At 47.7% G+C, this 17,376-nt stretch overlaps 3 protein-coding genes across 4 annotated transcripts; 2 read left to right on the top strand and 1 right to left on the bottom strand.

The window, feature by feature from the left end:
- The first annotated feature begins 1,496 nt into the window (after window positions 1-1,496).
- On the top strand, window positions 1,497-10,136 carry LOC136529977 (calmodulin-binding transcription activator 3-like). 2 transcript variants are annotated; one of them, XM_066523032.1, is made up of 13 exons: window positions 1,497-1,753; window positions 2,337-2,456; window positions 3,164-3,279; window positions 4,719-4,807; window positions 4,926-4,968; window positions 5,599-5,773; window positions 5,887-6,006; window positions 6,091-6,422; window positions 6,728-7,066; window positions 7,221-7,909; window positions 8,087-8,663; window positions 9,360-9,683; window positions 9,792-10,136. In XM_066523032.1, exons 1-13 carry the CDS (start codon window positions 1,711-1,713, stop codon window positions 9,900-9,902), a joined length of 3,078 nt encoding a protein of 1,025 aa, XP_066379129.1. In that variant the 5' UTR covers window positions 1,497-1,710; the 3' UTR covers window positions 9,903-10,136. The 2 variants fall into 2 exon arrangements, with proteins under 2 accessions (XP_066379129.1, XP_066379134.1); XM_066523037.1 differs by having other exon boundaries at window positions 5,890-6,006.
- Window positions 10,137-13,125: 2,989 nt separating this feature from the next.
- On the top strand, window positions 13,126-15,093 carry LOC136539679 (uncharacterized). Its single transcript, XM_066531644.1, has 5 exons — window positions 13,126-13,957; window positions 14,058-14,150; window positions 14,241-14,308; window positions 14,407-14,545; window positions 14,829-15,093. Exons 1-5 carry the CDS (start codon window positions 13,190-13,192, stop codon window positions 14,844-14,846), a joined length of 1,086 nt encoding a protein of 361 aa, XP_066387741.1. The 5' UTR covers window positions 13,126-13,189; the 3' UTR covers window positions 14,847-15,093.
- A 78-nt stretch (window positions 15,094-15,171) lies between these two features.
- LOC136539680 (metacaspase-1-like) lies at window positions 15,172-16,942 on the bottom strand. Its single transcript, XM_066531645.1, has 4 exons — window positions 16,535-16,942; window positions 15,990-16,438; window positions 15,678-15,881; window positions 15,172-15,577 (listed from the first exon to the last, which is right to left on the bottom strand). Exons 1-4 carry the CDS (start codon window positions 16,893-16,895, stop codon window positions 15,518-15,520), a joined length of 1,074 nt encoding a protein of 357 aa, XP_066387742.1. The 5' UTR covers window positions 16,896-16,942; the 3' UTR covers window positions 15,172-15,517.
- Window positions 16,943-17,376: the final 434 nt, after the last annotated feature.

Here is a 17,376-nt window from a genome sequence, read left to right on the forward strand (position 1 = left end):
TTACCAATCAAGTTTTAAAAAAATTGTTAACTTTATATCAAGCAATAAAATAAAATCCTATATGACCGAAGGATAAAGAGCACGGAAAATTTTGCAATCTCTCCTTTTTGCTTTCGGCCAGCGATCAATGGCGTGACTGGCGCCCTGCACCCAGCCGGCGTGGCCAGCGGCATGCAGAAACCATGCGTTTGGTGTCCTGCAGCGAGGCCAGGGCCTGTCCCGCCGCATGGAAACCGCCCCGCCGGGCCAGGCTCGGGAGGAACGCAGCTGGCCTCCCTTTCTTTGGAGCCCGGCTCGCATGGACGCTTCTTGTGACTCGTTCGTGAGAGAGTGGGTGCAGGCGTGCAGCAATAATAACCAAACTAGCAGGCAACCCCGCGCTTTGCGCGGGCAACAGTGGGAAAAAAAGCGCGGGCAACAGTGGGAAAAAAAGGTTGGTACTGGGCCGTTAAAAAAAAAGGCTGGTACTGCTCCGTAATGGGTCGAATACTGTTCATCGTACCCGGTTACTGTTCATGGAAACCCGGTAAGAACAGTGTTTCGTGAGAGAGGTCGGAGATTTCAGATTGCACGCCTTTTATACTATTGTATAGATGCACCAGGCAACCAAACAATGGATGTACTCGTCCTGTACGTACTTATGCACTCAACCAAGCAGCAAGCAACTTGGCCAGGCTCTCCTCATCATGGAACCAATCGCGCCCTAAAGTGCTCTTCGCATAAAATATAGTGGTACACGAAATTTTGCACACCAAAAACATGTGCCCAAAGCCCCCAAACTAAGCCCTTGTTTAGTTGCTACCCAATTTCCAAAAAGTTGTTACAGTACCTGTCATATCGAATGTTTGCGGCCTATACATGGAGCATTAAATGTAGACGAAAAGAAAAACTAATTACACAGTTTGGTGGTAAATTACGAGACGAACGTTTTAAGCCTAATTAGTCAATGTTTGGACACTATTTACCAAATAAAAACGAAAGTGCTACAGTAGACTCAAAATCCAAATTTCGTGAACTAAACAAGGCCTAAACTAAAACTAGAGGAGAGGACAGGCAGGGAGGAGCTGATCCGAAAACGGCGGTAGCGACGACAACACAGACGCACCCACCCCCGGTGACACGAGGCTACCTCCCACGTCAGCGACACCTAAAATACAAGATCTATTTATCTTTTGAGTAGCGTTACAAATAAAAGGTTCAATACATATTATGTATCTTCTCCAACAACAAGATTCAAAAAAAAATCCTTTCTATAAATAGGTTTCCAGAAGAGAGGATACTCATATTTAAGTTGTGTCTTTCAGACAACCTAAAATAAATCTTATGTATAGGTATATACTGATTTTAAATCTGTTACGGTCTATTTTAAGTTTTGGGTCTTACTGGAGACCGCCTGACCAGTGAGACCACTGACCACCACACCAGCCACCCGTTCCTGGTAGGCTTCCTCCTCCACTCTCTCACCTCAGGGTCAGGGACACCCCCGTCATTTCCGCCCACGACGCCTTTACTTTTTCTGCGCACCTCCCTTTCACACTCACCACCTCCCCTCGTCGTCTCCCGCTCCGTTCGTTCCTCCTCCCTCCCCCGAAGCTTCCGTCCGCGCTTCCTCGATCCCCTCCCCCCCGTTTTAAGCACGCCCGCCTCCGACCGCTTCGGGAGACGGGGGAGGGAGGAGTGCTTGCTTGTCTGTCTGATCGGGGAGGCGCCATGGCGGACACCCGCAAATTCTTGCTGCCCGGCCAGCCCCCAGGTACGAGTCGTCGCCTCTGCTTCCGGGATTGGGGTTTTCTGCGCTTCCCACGGGAGAGAGAGCACGGAGAATTCGATGGATTTTCCTTTTCTGGCGGTTTGGTTTGTTACGGTTACGGATGCGTTTTCGTCTCAAGATTGAGAGAAGGAAAAAAAAAAACCTTCACGTGTTGTGTCGATCGAGGACAAGCCGTCTTAAACGGAGTAGTACATCTGAGAAAAGGCCGTGCGTCCTGGAGTATGTTCTTGCAGTCCCCGCGAAATCTCACGCTCTTTTTTTTTTAAAAAAAAAGGAATTCCGTTCCATTTCCGGTCTTTGCAAATTTGCTTTATCGCCTTGTGGAATTCTGAGCTGGATCAGTTTCTCTTTCATCGGCCACGTATTTTCTTTTTCTTTTTTCAAAAGAAAGCGATTGGCTAGTCTCTGGCGTTTTGCTGACTTTTCCGCCCAATAATTCAGAGCGGACAAAAAGGGTTTTCGGTACCAAACAGCGCGAGCGCGAGGACCGGTGCGAGTGGTGGCGGGAGCAGTTGTTGGCGTTGACTAACCGGTGACTAACTAAAACATCGTCGTGAATCTGCAGACATCTCGCAGATACTGCAGGAGGCTCAGAAGCGGTGGCTGCGGCCCACCGAAATCTGCGAGATATTGTCCAACTACAAGCTCTTCTCCATCGCGGCCGAGCCGCCCAACATGCCCAGGAGTATGGTTACTTTCTTTTTCCTTTTTTATTTACTTTTCCTTGTTATGTTTTTGTGCTCTCTTTAGGTACTGGTGGCTTCTGAACACTGGCCTAATAAATATGCTCATTAATTCCATTAGCAATTATATGATGTATTTATGCTATGGACTATGGAGTCTAGAGTTGTTGTCTGCTGTCACCTTCGCATGTGCATTTCGGCAGGCTGTGTATATTTCTTGGGAGTAGATAGTGATACAGCTTGTGGTACAAATTTCGCTTGCTTTGTGGGCTCAACATATCTTCCTCTGCTTGCTATGATGCCATCAGAAGTATGTTCTCATTCTGAAACAGAATTCTGGCAACTTGATGTATTGGGGGATCTGGTGCCCAAATTTTATGGTGAATGGTTTGTGATTTTTGCTAGACAACACCACCGCATGATGATTTGCTTTTAAGTCATCACTGATGATACGTTAGCCATGCTCCGTATCCTCTTTCTTTAGATTCTTTACAAGAAAATATAGTTTTGTTTCCCTTAGCACGAATAGCACAACAGTTACATTAGCTCTACAGTATGATTGCTTGATTTGGTCAAAGCTATTCTTATAATAGTATTAGCTCTACAGTTTGATTGCTTCATTTGGTCAAAGCTATTCTTATAGTTTGTAATGGTCACCCTCTCATTGGCACTGATTCTCATTACTTAAACTTCCATGTGACTGCAATAGGTGGCTCCCTTTTTCTATTTGATCGCAAAGTACTGAGGTACTTCAGAAAGGATGGCCACAACTGGAGAAAGAAAAAGGATGGGAAGACTGTCAAAGAAGCTCATGAGAAACTGAAAGTGAGTAAATATTTTTATTTTCTTTTTCTTTTCAAAGAAAATAAATATCTCGAAGGATGCACTGAAAGTTTAACTGTGGATGCTGGGATGTTCTGTGTCATTTTTGACATTTGCTACTTGTTATTGTGCATTCTGTAACTCCTGTATCGGTTTGGTGTTGCTAAAACCTGAGCATATGCTGTTGTGGTGATAAATATTTTTGTGTCTATAATACTACCTATCCACTATAGATGGTGTCCATGCTTGTGGAGTTTTTAACAACTTGCAGATGGCACTGCTATCCATACTTATGGAGTTGCTAACAACTTCTATCTTATGCTGCTACATTCAATTTAGACCTAAGCAATGAACTTTACATTGGGGGAGAAGCTGTTGCATGCAGGTGGGAAGTGTTGCATCCCATAGGCTGGGGCATAATTCCATCATCTCACTGACTGAGCATGTTACCTGTTAACTGATACTTAGGCCCTGTTTATTTCCCCTCTTTTGCCAAAACTTTTTGCTGTTTTAGCCCATCTTTTGGCAAAATGGATCTAAACAGCATGGGCAAAAAAGAGCAAAACCTGAGCTGCTAAACTTTTTGCATTAGGGACCCAAGAGGCCAAAAACTGGGCAAAAACACGTTGGGGGCGGGAGCCGGACGCCCACTACCCCCGCGCGTGTGTCCTCTGTCTCGCGCGCGTGGTCTCTCGGGCGCTGGAGCGGCTGACCTGCAAGGGCGCGGCGCCGAAGCAGGGTGGGGCGTGGCCGCCGGATCTGGGCAGGGTGCTGGCCGCCACGGCGAGCTCGAGCTCGGGCTTCCCATGGCGGCGTAGGACGCGGTGGCCAGCCGCGGGCGAGGCAAAGGGGCAGGGCTGCGGGGCGTGGCCGCCGGATCTTGGCGGGGCGTGGCACCGGAGCTGGGCGGGGCGCTGACCGCCACGGCGAGCTCGAGCTAGGGCTTCCTAGGGCGGCGCAGGACGCGGTGGCCGGCCACGCGCGAGGCAACGGGGCAGGGCGGCGGGGCGGGCCGTCGGGGCAGGGAAGCCGCTGGCTGCTGGGGAGGGGCAGGGCACGCCGGTGAGGCCGCTGCTTGCCCCTCACGCGCGGCCGATGTGCACGAGCTCGGCGTACGGACGAGCAGAGGAACAAGATAATGAGGGAAAATCAGTCTTTGTTTGGTACAGTGCTAAAGTTTTGTCATGCATCTAAACACCAAGATGTAAAGTTTGAATGCCTAAAGATTTGCAGCAAAAGATTAGGGCCAAAAGTTCTGCCATTCCAAAAGCATCTAAACACCCCCTTACATGAAAGATGTGTTTCACAACCCACGAGTTTGTATACAACTATGACATGAAGGAAACATAAATTATGTCAGATTTACTGCAAGTAGAACTGCAGAAGTCCTACTTAATTATCTGGTACTAGTATATATTTTTATTTAGTCCTATTTATTTTAGGCTGGCAGCATTGATGTACTCCATTGCTACTATGCCCATGGAGAGGAGAATGAAAACTTTCAAAGGCGAACATATTGGCTGTTGGAAGAGTAAGTGCTGACCATTGCATTCATGTGATTCCACACTCATTTGGATGGTAGACTGGTAGTTAACTTCATACTCAGAGGAAAGTGTGACTGTAATCAAATGACTTCTCTTATTTTTCAGGGATTTCACTCATATTGTTCTTGTACATTACCTAGAAGTCAAGGTACATTCTATTTCATAGTCCATTAACCTTCTCTTTCATCTTTCCCGTTTTTGTGTATTTCCTTGTTGGGTGACTTGTCACTGGAAAATGGCTTGTGGAGATCTTATTTAATGAGTACACATTGGATTTACCACCTGTGCTAGGAAATGTGTCTAAAACACCTATCTTCACCGGCTGTAGTAACAAATATATCTGAAATACCACATGAGCTTATGCTCGCTCGCATACTTGTGACATCACTGACATGTACCAATGGCCTTGTTAGCTATGGTTTACAACTTCCCTTCCAACCTATACTTGGTTCTACACCCCGCTTGGGATCCTCTCTTGCATTTTGTGGTGATCACTTTGCCACTACAGTCAACACACCCCATTCTCTTCAGGTGTAGGGTACACATTTTGGTTATATACCTTTCTGAAGTGCGTGCACACAAATGACTATGATTTGCATGGAGTCATTTATTTGGAAATGGCCCACTTTTGTTTCATATACAATAAATAAATTCTTCTGGACTATGAATATAACTGTATGGAATTTGTTGAATGGAAGGATAACTTACATTCCTATTGCTATTTGATAAAAATGTTGAGGCATTTTGTTTATTCGCTTGTTTATGTTTAACTTTCCAGGGATGCAAGCAAAGTTTCAATCGTGTGAAAGAAGAATTTATGCAGTTATCCAATGTTGATAGTCCTTCATGTTCAAATTCTATCACTAGTCAGAACCAGATGGACCCACAAAATATGGAGGCTGCTGAAAGCCCAATCAGCGGACAGATTTCAGAATATGAAGACACTGAACCAGGTCTTGCAGTTTCTCTATCTTCCTTCTGCATCATCTACTCTAAGTATAGATTAACTGATGCAGATTCAATTATGCACCTTCTTTCAGTGTATCTAAAGCGAAATTCGGTGCAGCAGATAATTGCCGAGCAAGCTCCAGATACCACCCTCTCGCTGAGATGCAGCAGCTTGTGGATGGAGTCATAACGGAAAACATGTTATACCCTTCCGCTTCAACTGTTGATAGTAGACAAGGCAAGAGTCACTCCCCTGTATTTGAGATTTTGGGTTTCTGTGTTAATACTATCTTCTAAATCATTTCCCCTTGAACTTTCCCAGGTTATCATGGTGAAATGCTGCCAATAACAGATAACTTAGATGGCCCTTCATTTTCTCACCACGACATAGCTAGAATGCTTGATGGCACCAACATTGGGCTAAGCGATGTTTCCAGCACTCTGTTTGATTCAGTGCCATTCAACGAGCCCTTCGCAAATTATTCAGCTGGGTTCACAGAGCCAACACTCCATTCTTCATTTGCCTTCTTAGAGGCTAACAATCTGGACGATAGCTCTTGTTTGCAGACATTTACATCTGAGGCTCTATACACTAACCACGTCAGCCAGAAGGAAGCTGATGCACTGGGTTTCACTGGCATATTGGCATCAGAGGTACTTCAGATTGTCTTGTTTACTTTGAGTCTGTAGAGGCGGGTGGGAGTTTACTTTGGGTGTTAGTGCAGGTGACCCAGGGTAATACCTGTTGCATCAAAAGCATTGTAGCTCGTTCAGACTAGGTGTACATCAATTGCTAATGATACATTTGATCAAAAGGAGCTGAAAATAGAACAATATGCTATGAAAGCAGATGCACATCTAATGCTTGTATGGCCCTTATAGTGTGAGCATGGGTACAGCTATTTGATGGTGTTTTATCTGTTTTAAAAGAAAAAAAATCTTTTGTACAATTTTTTCAGGTGAACGGAGATAGATATAATGATGGTAGCATCAAACATCCACTCTTGAAGCAGTCATCATTGGATCTATTGTCGATTGAGACTCCTGGTTTGAAGAAACATGACAGCTTTTCAAGATGGATGAGTAAAGAACTTGAAGAAGTGGTTGATTTGGGTATTAAATCCACTTCTGATGCTTTCTGGAGTAGCATTGAGACAGTGAAGGTGCCTGATGGTTCTAATGTGCTGAGTAATGAACAGCTAGATGCTTATGTAGTGAGCCCTTCACTTTCTCAAGACCAACTATTTAGCATTCTAGATGTTTCACCAAGTTGTGCATATATTGGTACAAATACAAAGGTGCGTAAGGTGTTTTGCACTATTAATTGCTTCTATTCTTACAGTATTTATGGTTTTCACCTCCATAGACTACAGGTTGATAATTCTAGTTAGTTACTTAGCAGTTTGTAGTACTCATGTCTCCTTCTAGTTGTTAATTATTCTAACGATGCAGGTTTCGGTTACTGGTACATTCTTGGTGAATAAAGAACATGTGGAAAATCACAAGTGGTCATGTATGTTTGGGGATGTTGAAGTACCAGCTGAGGTTTTGACTGATGGCACCCTACGCTGCTGTGCACCAGCACATCAATCAGGAAGAGTTCCATTTTATGTGACCTGTTCAAACAGGGTGGCTTGTAGTGAAGTGCGAGAATTTGAGTATCGTGATTCTGATGCTCAGTACATGGAGACTTCTTGTTCCCAAGCCAATGGTGTAAATGAAATGCATCTACATATTCGTCTTGAGAAGCTACTCACTTTGGGGCCAGATGACCATCATATGCTTGCTATAAGCAGTGGTAATGAGAAATATGAGATAATAAATGCTATAAATTCCTTAATGCTTGATGGGAAATGGTCAAATCAAGAATCTTCTTCTGTCAAGGAAGTAGTTTCCACTGCTAGGGTCCAAAGTTTAAAGAAACTGGTGAAAGAGAAGCTGCATCAATGGCTCATCTGCAAAATAAACGATGATGGAAAGGGTCCCAATGTTTTGTGCAAGGAAGGACAGGGTGTAATTCATTTAGTAGCAGCACTGGGTTATGATTGGGCTATAAGACCGATAATGGTTGCTGGTGTAAATGTGAACTTCCGGGATGCTCATGGATGGACTGCACTCCACTGGGCTGCATCTTTGGGAAGGTATGCTTGCACACATTAAAGCTATTTTAAACTGGGATGTCCATGCTTCACTAGAGTTTTATGTAAAAGAAGCTACCTTTATTTCTTTCTCATCCCTTTATCTTGCACTTTGTTTGTACTTTATTAGGAGCTTGGTCCTTTTTCTATTATTGAACCCCATATTTTATGCTTTTTTAGGGAGCGAACAGTTAGTGTTCTCATGGCAAATGGAGCTGCTGCAGGAGCACTGACTGATCCAACTTCTGAGTTCCCTTCTGGAAGAAGTCCAGCCGATTTAGCTTCAGTAAATGGACACAAGGGGATTGCTGGTTTTCTCGCAGAATCTGCTTTGACAAGCCATCTGTCAGCACTTACTATTAGAGAATCAAATGATAGCACTGTAGAAGTGTGTGGGTTACCAGTTGCTGAAGATCTCACTGGCATTGATTCTGCCCAGCTCGCTGTAGAGGGTCCTCATACTGAATCACTCGAAGGTTCTTTAAGTGCTGTTCGTAAATCCACTCAAGCTGCAGCTCGTATATTTCAAGCATTCAGGGTGGAGTCATTCCACAGAAAGAAAGTTGTGGAATACGGAGATGATGACTGTGGATTATCTGATGAACGTACACTTTCACTTGTTTCTCTTAAAAATGTCAAACCAGGACAACATGATACACATCTGCATTCTGCTGCTGTTCGTATACAGAACAAGTTTCGTGGATGGAAGGGAAGAAAGGAGTTTATGATCATTCGCCATAGAATTGTCAAGTTACAGGTAATGCTAACAATAATGATTTTTTGCAACTTTATATTCGTGCCTACTACATTTCCCTGACTATTTAGAGGTTTGCAAATAACACCACTTAGTTGACCTACAATGCTAACACCCTGTCTTGCATGATTTAGCTAATAACAGAAGCCATCTGTTCCACTAATTTGCTTGAATGGTTTTGATGAATCTTTGCTTCCTTTGACAATAGATGATCTCTTCTTTCCTCTTTTTTAAAAGCAATTCATCTATTTGAAATAGCACAGTAGTGTAGCTCAAAGGTTCTTATGCATGCTAGAAACAGAATTCATCAAGCTAGTAGGCTGTTGCTAACCTTTTTTTTTGCACAATTTGTTGCATGGTACACAAACATAAGAATTTGCTCTCCCTGTAGTGTGAATACTAAAATTGTATTCGTAGATATATGTAGCAGCTCAGCCTTCAGAGTAGCATGCATCACAGTCAATATTTGTTTGATAATTTTGGATGTAGGCTTACTGTAGAATTTTCGTGCTATATTCAATGCAAAGCATGCATATCAGTTCCATAAGTTGTAAGTACTTTTGGATGTGGTGTGAGCTGCCAAATCCTTAGTTTCTTCTGACTGGCTAAATGTAATGCCATGAATGATGACGTACAACTCTCAAAATGCCAACTGTCCTGTGCAAGCATTAAGATTTATTAACTTGTCTTTGTGATCAGGCTCATGTACGAGGACATCAAGTGAGGAAGAACTACCGGAAGGTAGTCTGGTCAGTTGGTATCGTCGAGAAAGTCATACTGAGATGGAGGAGAAAGAGGCCTGGGTTACGTGGATTTCAGCCTCAGAAACAACTAGAAGGTCCATCACAAATCCAACCTGCAAAGGCCGTGGATGAATACGATTTCTTGCACGACGGCAGGAGGCAGGCCGAAGCCAGGCTACAGAGAGCACTTGCCCGGGTGCGCTCTATGTCGCAGTATCCAGAAGCAAGAGAGCAGTACAACAGGCTCACAACCTGCGTTGCTGAAATGAAACAGTCCAGGGTATGATCTGATCACTCCTATGCTTTGGAAGCTTGCTACAGGCCTGTTCTTTGTTTTTTTTTCCCGGTTTGATTTGATCATGCTTTGATGCTAGCTACTTTGGAACAGATGATGCAGGATGAGATGCTAAGCGAGGCGGCTGGTGGTGCGGACGACTTCATGGCTGGACTGGAGGACTTGATCTGCATAGATGATGCCCCGATGTCTGCCATTTGGTGAAGCTGAGCCTTTTAGATCAGTTATTAGGCAGGGAACCGGTTTCCTTGTTCCCCTTTGTCAGACTAGTCCTGTAAATATTCTTCAGCTAGTTGTTCACCCCTGACTGTTTCTCGCGTTTGCTGGTACTACTATAACGTAGTTTCATTGCACTGATTATCGGTAGAATATCGCCACTTATTTGATATAGAGTTTATAACTCAACGTCTTTATGGATTTAGCTGTAAATCCTGCATCCGTATCGAGCCATAATGGTGCCAATTTGCGATATCTAAAGCATGGCCCAGTAATACACATCCGCCATTGCCAAAGAAAAGCACAGGAGTTCTTTTCTACGCTCGGACTTGCATTGCAGGTTTAAAAGTACAGTGGTCAGTGTCCTATCGTGGGCGAATTGAATTATTTGTTGAATTTGATTATCAGGTAGCTCGAAGGTCGTGAATCATCAGTGGAGAACTGGAGACACAGATTGACATGATAAGCTATAAGAGCAAGTATAATAGCAGGTTGTAAGCCGACTAAATGCTGAGGTGGAGGAGAGAGGGGAGGAGAGAGAGGAGAAGTGGGCTGTAAGCTTACAGTCAGCTTAGACACAAGAACTAAGAAAGTCTGTGAGAAAGATAATTGAGCCATGTATTAACTGTAAAGAGCTAACCACTGTACGAGTGGACTGAGAGAAGGCTGCAAAGAACCTTACATCCAGCAAACTAGCTGTATTATTAGCATTGCTCAAAGTCTAACACGTTAGTTACCGTCACAACCTACTGCGACACGTGGAACCTGCAGCTTTGTCCTTCCTAGACACGGCTGCACCTGCACCTGCACCAGTGAATGTCTCACCAGCGTCTTCACGACAAAGGCGAAGGTGGCGAACCTGGAAATGTCAATGGCACATTTAGGGAATAGGCACCTACATCAGGGCCAACTTAGAGCACGTCACTTCGGCTTTATCTATATATAAAAAAACCCCACCGGATTTCATTTCAAATAAAATTTGGTTTCATACTTTTGTAAGGTACCGGGGCCCATCACAAAGTTAAAATACCTTCGTCAGCTTAGTGACCAGACAAAATACTCGACAGCGGACAGCCAAGCTTTGACACCCATCTCATCTCATACCAGTTAATTAATGTACAACATGTTATCTGTCATAAGCTGGTTAAAAAATAGTAATACGTGAGTTCTTAGCTCTTACTCCCTCTGTCCCAATATAAAGGACGTTTTAGACTCTTGGGGGAGTACCAAGGCCACCACCAAATGACTTGCATGTCCCTACAATTGCAATCATTACATGTGCAGACAACACAGTGCAGCCACTTGCAAGGCATCGACTTGCTTATACAATTTTCATTAAACAAATGAACATTTCAGCAAAACATAATTTTACAGCTGGCGGGAACCAAACTTAGCGCCAAAAATTAAGAGAAGCAACACAAACAAATTCAAATAGCCATTCAGGCGCCATATTTAACTTGTGGGCTACTAAAGCCACTGCCTCACTGCCCACAACTCCAAACCATTCACTCGCCATGGCCCTTGACTTGAATGCAACTCCAGATGAGGAAGGAGATGAGGGGCCTGATCTCAACGAGCCACCTGCAAATGAACAAGATAGGAGTATCCATGATCCCTTGGAAGCAGTTGGTGCAAGCGAAATAAAAAGAGGTGATTCTTTACTTGCCCTCCTCCAGCTCACTATCTTCAGCTTCTGAGTCGAGAACGTACAACTGTCCCTCTGCATCCAAACGCAGACGACCACGTCCGACGTGCTTCGGGCTCCCACAGCAGTCGCAGCTCCCCAAGTGGCGAGGGCAGGTGCCTTCACAGCCGCCCTCCTCCGCCACAAGGTGCTTTCGGATCAGATTGCAGCTGCAGCACCCCAAAATGGGAGAGTAGCTGACATCGTCGTCGCCGCCGCCCCCCACCTCCACGATGTGCTTCGGGCTCCCATCCTAGCCACAGGTGCCTGTGTTGGGACCGCAGCTGCCCCCCACCTTTAGGGCGAGCTTGGAGGCCGCATCACCATCGCGGCCAACCTTCAGGCCGACCTTGGAAGCCGCATCACCGCCCCCCCCAACTTCCAGGGCGACCTTGGAGGCCGCATCGCCGCCGCCCCCCACCTTCAGTGCGACCTTGGAGGCCGCATCGCCGTCGCTTTCGCTGCTGCTGCTTCTCAGCTTTGCGCCGCGCTGCTTCGACCCGGTACGACGGCGGATCTAGGCTAGGCGGTCAGGGAAACGGCGATGGAGCCGTGCAGCGCCAGCCATGCCCGATGCGCTGTAGTTGACGGGGTGGCAGGGGGAGATCGAAGACTGGGAGATCTGGTGGCGGTGGAGATGGGGAGGCGGAGGAGATGGGGACGAGGAGAGGAGACGGGGAGGGAGGGGCGTCGGGGCGCAGTCGCCGGCTCGCCAACGGTACGCCAGGGCACCGCGGCGCCAACGGACGACGGCACCACGCAGATCGGCGGAGGCCGCCGCTGCCTTCCACACCGGAGAAGGAGGGAGGAGGATTCGCGGAGGAGGGAGTCCGGCGTGAGCGCAGCCTCGCGCAGCTCGCGGAGACGGATGCTGTGCGTGCCCGCCGTGAGAGGAGATAAGGTTCCGAGATTTTTTCATGTTCCCATCGCTTGGTTTCTCTTTTTTTATTCCATGTAGTGGACGACATGATTGACAGGTGCCTACTCTCCTACTATGTATATAGGCTGCCAGGGCTAAAACATCTCTTATTTTGAAAAAAAATTCAACCCTCAAACGTCCTTTATAGTAGTGTTTCTAGACTCAATCAAAACCCTCTCCACCCCCACCCACATTTTTAGTTTTTTGGAAAGGAATCCTCCCGAGTTGGCATTTGGGTCCACGTGTCACGCCCAACAACATTAGCCCTCGGCCCGCCAAAAATACCAACGCCATTTAAACCAGCCCGTCCCCGCCATCCCTCCTCGCCTTGCCCAGCGCCTATGAATAAAAACGGATTAGATACGGACGGATATCACTGATATTACATTTGTTTTCATATTTCTATTCGGATTCGGATTCGAATACGGATAGTGTCAACTATGTCGGATAGGATACGATTGAATATCGACATCATAAATATGCGATTTGAGTATTTGGATACGGATACGATATCGGATGTTAGATATCCGGACTTAAATACAGACAGATCTCAACCCCTCTAAACGGATCCTCTAAACGGATTTGGTTTCGAATAGTGTGGGAAAATATCAGCGCCCCAGGCCTCAGCGATCGCGGGAGCCCGGGCCCCCCTCGCGCCGGCGGTCGCCGGTCATGGCCACCACCCCCGCCGAGGAACAGGCGCCTGGGCTGCCTATCACCACCCACTACGAGGAGCCGGCGCCTGGGCTGCCTCTGCCTCCTCCCAAAGGGCTCGCCGGGGACCAGCCGCAGCCTCGGCGGCGGCGCCCGTGCGTGCTCCTCAGCTTCGCAGCCGCGCGTGACCGCTTCCTCCGGGGCCGGTTCCTCTCCGCAGGCCTGCGCCCCTTCTCCGTCCGCCTCCCTTCGCCGGCCGGCACCAGCACCGTCGTCCACCTCTGGGCGCCCCCGCGGCCCGCGCGGCGACCCGTGCTCCTCCTCCACGGCTTCGGCGCCTCGGCGACGTGGCAGTGGGCCCCGTACCTCCGCAGCCTCCTCGCGGCCGGCCTCGACCCCATCGTCCCGGACCTCCTCTTCTTCGGCGCCTCCTCGTCCACGGTCCCCGACCGGTCCGACACCTTCCAGGCCAGGACCGTGAAGGCCGCCATGGACGGCATGGGCGTGCGCCGGTTCGCCGTGGTCGGCGTCAGCTACGGCGGCTTCGTCGGGTACCGGATGGCCGCCATGTACCCGGAGGCCGTGGAACGGGTGGTCCTGGTGTCGTCGGGGGTGTGTCTGGAGGAGGGGGACCTCGCTGCGGGCCTGTTCCCCGTCGCCGACGTCGGGGAGGCGGCCGAGCTGCTCGTGCCCCGGCGGCCGGCGGAGGTGCGCCGGCTCGTCAAGCTGACCTTCGTCCGGCCACCGCCCATCATGCCCTCCTGCTTCCTCAAGGATTACATCAATGTCCGCTCCTATGATTACTCTCTTCTATTTTTTTTGTCACTTTCGTTTTCTTAATTTGGGCTCTTTCACATCTGACTTGATGAATTTGATGATGCTTCAGGTGATGGGCTCAGATCATCTTGAGGAGAAGACCGAGCTTCTACATGCTCTCATCAACGATAGGAAACTATCAGATCTTCCAAAGATAAATCAGGTAGCTTACATTTCTCTCTTTAATTGCAAGCAACTCTTGAAACCTTGGATTACTGATGGCGTTCTGTTCTTGGCCCAACTACGCATGCAGCCAACGTTGATCATTTGGGGGGAGCAGGATCAGGTTTTTCCTATGGAGCTGGCGCATAGGTTGGAGAGGTCAGTTTGGTGTTTCATTCCCTCTGATTATAAATGGCAGGGTGTGATGTATCAAGCAAACATTATCTATTGCTAAATTTCAATTTTTATATTCTCAGGCATCTTGGGGAGAATTCTAGATTAGTAGTCGTAAAAAACGCTGGGCATGCGGCCAATCTAGAGAAGTCCAAAGAGGTGTGCAAGAGCATCATTGATTTTTTTCAGGAACCGGCTCCGAGTGCTTCAATCGGGGGAAAGGTAGGCAATGGTTGTGATGCTTCCAATTTATTAAGAATAAATACGTTATCACAAAAATAATTATATAGATTGACCTCCTCACCATCTAGCGTAATAGTTAATAGTTATGTATCTATTTGCTTGTTAAGTTCAGAAGTTTAATTTCTGTAGTTCAATTGAACTGTTGTTCATATACAAGATCTCGTCAGTCATCAGATTTTATTAGAAACTGAAGTGCTTATTTCATAAATACTAGTTGGTTTAATTTGTAGAATCATTAACATTCCTTCTCCTATTAATTCAGGAGGTCAAGCTACAATGATGGTTGGAAATTCTGAGCTAGGACATCTTGTGCTTGGTTCGCAATTTTGCCGTTTACTTGGTTCTTGAACTGTTCTAACCTGTAATTGTAACAAAACCTTTGTAATCACACGGACCATAGAAGTCTCTTGTAAAACGTCTGAGAACTCTTCTGTGCTCAAAGAAACACACTTTTGACCTTTGAAAGAAGGCTGAGGTCCTGTTTTAATTCTTGACAAGCCAATGACAAATGCCAATGGGAAGCGGCTTCAGTTCCACCGCACCCATCTCATTGGTTTCCATGTCATTTTGATTGATTATATGAATTTATGATCAATCTCTGAATGTGATATTAAGTATCTTAACACTTAGTTTATTTTATAATTTATATAGAGTTATATAAAAGAGAAACAAAATAGCCTTGTTACAATGGGCCATAAGGTAGAGTAGGCTCGGGAGCCATGGACGATATGATCAACCAGGTCGTCCACAAGCTAGAGCTTGCCTCACGGCCGGTGACACATAGACACACATTATTGACACATAGACAATTAGACACACATCATTAGCATGCAAGCATCATGTCATGCTTAAACCCGTCTGGTTTATTGTTCCGACACGGCAGTTTATAGAGTCCAGACGGCAGTTTGTAGTAGTCTGCACTGGCAAGCCAGAGGAGAGGGAGACGGCAGTTTACAGCGCAAAAGGCTTGCGATAGACGTCGAACATCTCCGAGCAGGACAGGTTAGGTTCCTGCATGATGAGCCATGCATGCTTATATGAGTTGCATGTCAGGGACAACGAAGTAAAGTCAGTGCTCAGCTCATCAGTATCGCGATGGCCAGAGCCTCACCTGCACGCCGCTGAAGTTTGCGACCTTGCTGGCGGGCGCGCCGGCGCCGATAGGACCCTGCATCTGGTTGCATCCGCCGGCGTTGGTCATGATGGCTTTCATGGAGGTGAGCAGGCGGCCGTAGGTGACCCCCTGCGGCTCGCATTCCACCGCCTTGATGAAGCTGTGCGTCATGGCCCCCACCGTCGCGCAGGCCTCCGGTGTCTGCAACACAACATGGCGTGTCGCGTGTCAAACCAGTCGCAAGAGATTAGAGCGTGCGTTACGTTCATGGCGACCATAGGAATTATAGGATGGTGAGTGTGCACTGACCACGCTGAACTTGGTCTTGCCGTCGCTGTAGCCGCTGATGAGCACCGCCTGGCCGCCGCTCGTGCCCTTGCAGACGCCCGACGGGGGACGGTGATCCTCCCACTGACAGTTCCCGGTCCTAGACATGTTGCAGAGGAAGGGGAGGTCGAGGACGGTGGCGCTGTGGCAGGCGTCGACGACGGCGTGGAGCTTGGCGCCGTGCACCAGCGGGCGGACGATGGTCTCGTTGATCTCATCGTCCAGGATGGGGCCCTTCTGGAACGAGTCCAGCGGGCAGATGGCCTCGTCGTACCCGTCCAGCTCGTCGCAGTCCTCGTCGGCGACCTGCGCGCCCAGCCCAGAGAAATGGAACACCAGGGAGTCGCCGCTGCTGCACCCCTGCACCAGCCATTGCATCGCCATGCGGATGTTGTCCTTGGTCGGCAGCCTGAACGGGTCCTTCTGGTCATCTGCGTGCACACACCGGAGTTGCCCCATGCATGCATCAATTAGTTTCTTGAGAGAGAAATGCACGCATGGACGAATGCATCACATCACGTATATACCAGTGAGCATGATGATGCCGTCGCTGGGGAAGGCGAAGCGCTGGCAGAGGAGCTGCCTCATGCACTTGACGTCGTTGATGGGGCCCCTCAGCTGGCCGCAGCCCCGGCGCACGCTGGCGTACGAGATGCCGACCAGGACGGCGCGCTTCTTGCCGCGGGCGCACGGGAAGGCGCCCATGGGCGCCGCCGCCGCCGGCCTCGTCAGCGCCGGCAGCGGGACTCGCGAGGACAACGACCGCCGGATGCGCGTCACGCCGCAGCATTGCGTGCACTGGACGGCGCGCTCGCCGGGGCACACAGTGAGGCACGCGCTGCAGTACTTGCACCGGATCGTCGCCGGGGTCCTGCCACCCATGTTCATGGCGAAGCTCGGAGCTTTGCTTGCGCTGCTTGGTACGCGTTGCTTGATAACTCGTTTAGCTTGCCCTCAGATTCCTGCATTCCTCCCCTTTATATAGCAACTGAAAGTCCCAAACTACTGTTACCAGATGCTGCCGCCGAAGGTTGTTCCTTTTTTTTTTCAAAGATGCGGACATGGCGGCCCTTGTTTATGTAATTGATGATCATTAGGGTGGAGTGGGAAAAGATTTGCGTGGAAGTGATCTCCGAATGAGCAAATGATTTGAGTGGAACTGAGCATATTTTGTCCCCGAAGGATCATTTGTTATTGGGCTTTTGCTGCTGTTTTTGTTGAATAATTTATTTTCTCTAATCTGTGAAAAATTTGTGTCCGCTGGGTTTGCTTTGAGATACTTTGGCGTGGTATATAGTTGTCACAGCCACGGAAAAACATAAAATTTGAGCGATATGCTTTCACTCGAAAGGTAGCTCTAGGCTCTAGC

Source organism: Miscanthus floridulus, chromosome 2, assembly GCF_019320115.1.
Source record: "Miscanthus floridulus cultivar M001 chromosome 2, ASM1932011v1, whole genome shotgun sequence".
NCBI classification, from domain to species: Eukaryota; Viridiplantae; Streptophyta; class Magnoliopsida; order Poales; family Poaceae; genus Miscanthus; species Miscanthus floridulus.

What these genes read in the sequence shown, in the direction of transcription:
- LOC136529977 (XM_066523032.1), top strand. Translation starts at nt 1,711, where the DNA reads ATGGCGGACACCCGCAAATTCTTGCTGCCCGGCCAGCCCCCAG. An exon ending in ATATGAAGACACTGAACCAG is followed by an intron (nt 5,774 to 5,886) that starts GTCTTGCAGTTT and finishes AATTCGGTGCAG; the next exon opens with CAGATAATTGCCGAGCAAGC. An exon ending in AACTGTTGATAGTAGACAAG is followed by an intron (nt 6,007 to 6,090) that starts GCAAGAGTCACT and finishes GAACTTTCCCAG; the next exon opens with GTTATCATGGTGAAATGCTG.
- LOC136539680 (XM_066531645.1), bottom strand. Translation starts at nt 16,895, where the DNA reads ATGAACATGGGTGGCAGGACCCCGGCGACGATCCGGTGCAAGTACTGC. An exon ending in GCAAGACCAAGTTCAGCGTG is followed by an intron (nt 15,882 to 15,989) that starts GTCAGTGCACAC and finishes GTTGTGTTGCAG; the next exon opens with ACACCGGAGGCCTGCGCGAC. An exon ending in CAAACTTCAGCGGCGTGCAG is followed by an intron (nt 15,578 to 15,677) that starts GTGAGGCTCTGG and finishes CTCATCATGCAG; the next exon opens with GAACCTAACCTGTCCTGCTC.
- LOC136539679 (XM_066531644.1), top strand. Translation starts at nt 13,190, where the DNA reads ATGGCCACCACCCCCGCCGAGGAACAGGCGCCTGGGCTGCCTATCACC. An exon ending in ATCTTCCAAAGATAAATCAG is followed by an intron (nt 14,151 to 14,240) that starts GTAGCTTACATT and finishes CTACGCATGCAG; the next exon opens with CCAACGTTGATCATTTGGGG. An exon ending in CTGGCGCATAGGTTGGAGAG is followed by an intron (nt 14,309 to 14,406) that starts GTCAGTTTGGTG and finishes TTATATTCTCAG; the next exon opens with GCATCTTGGGGAGAATTCTA.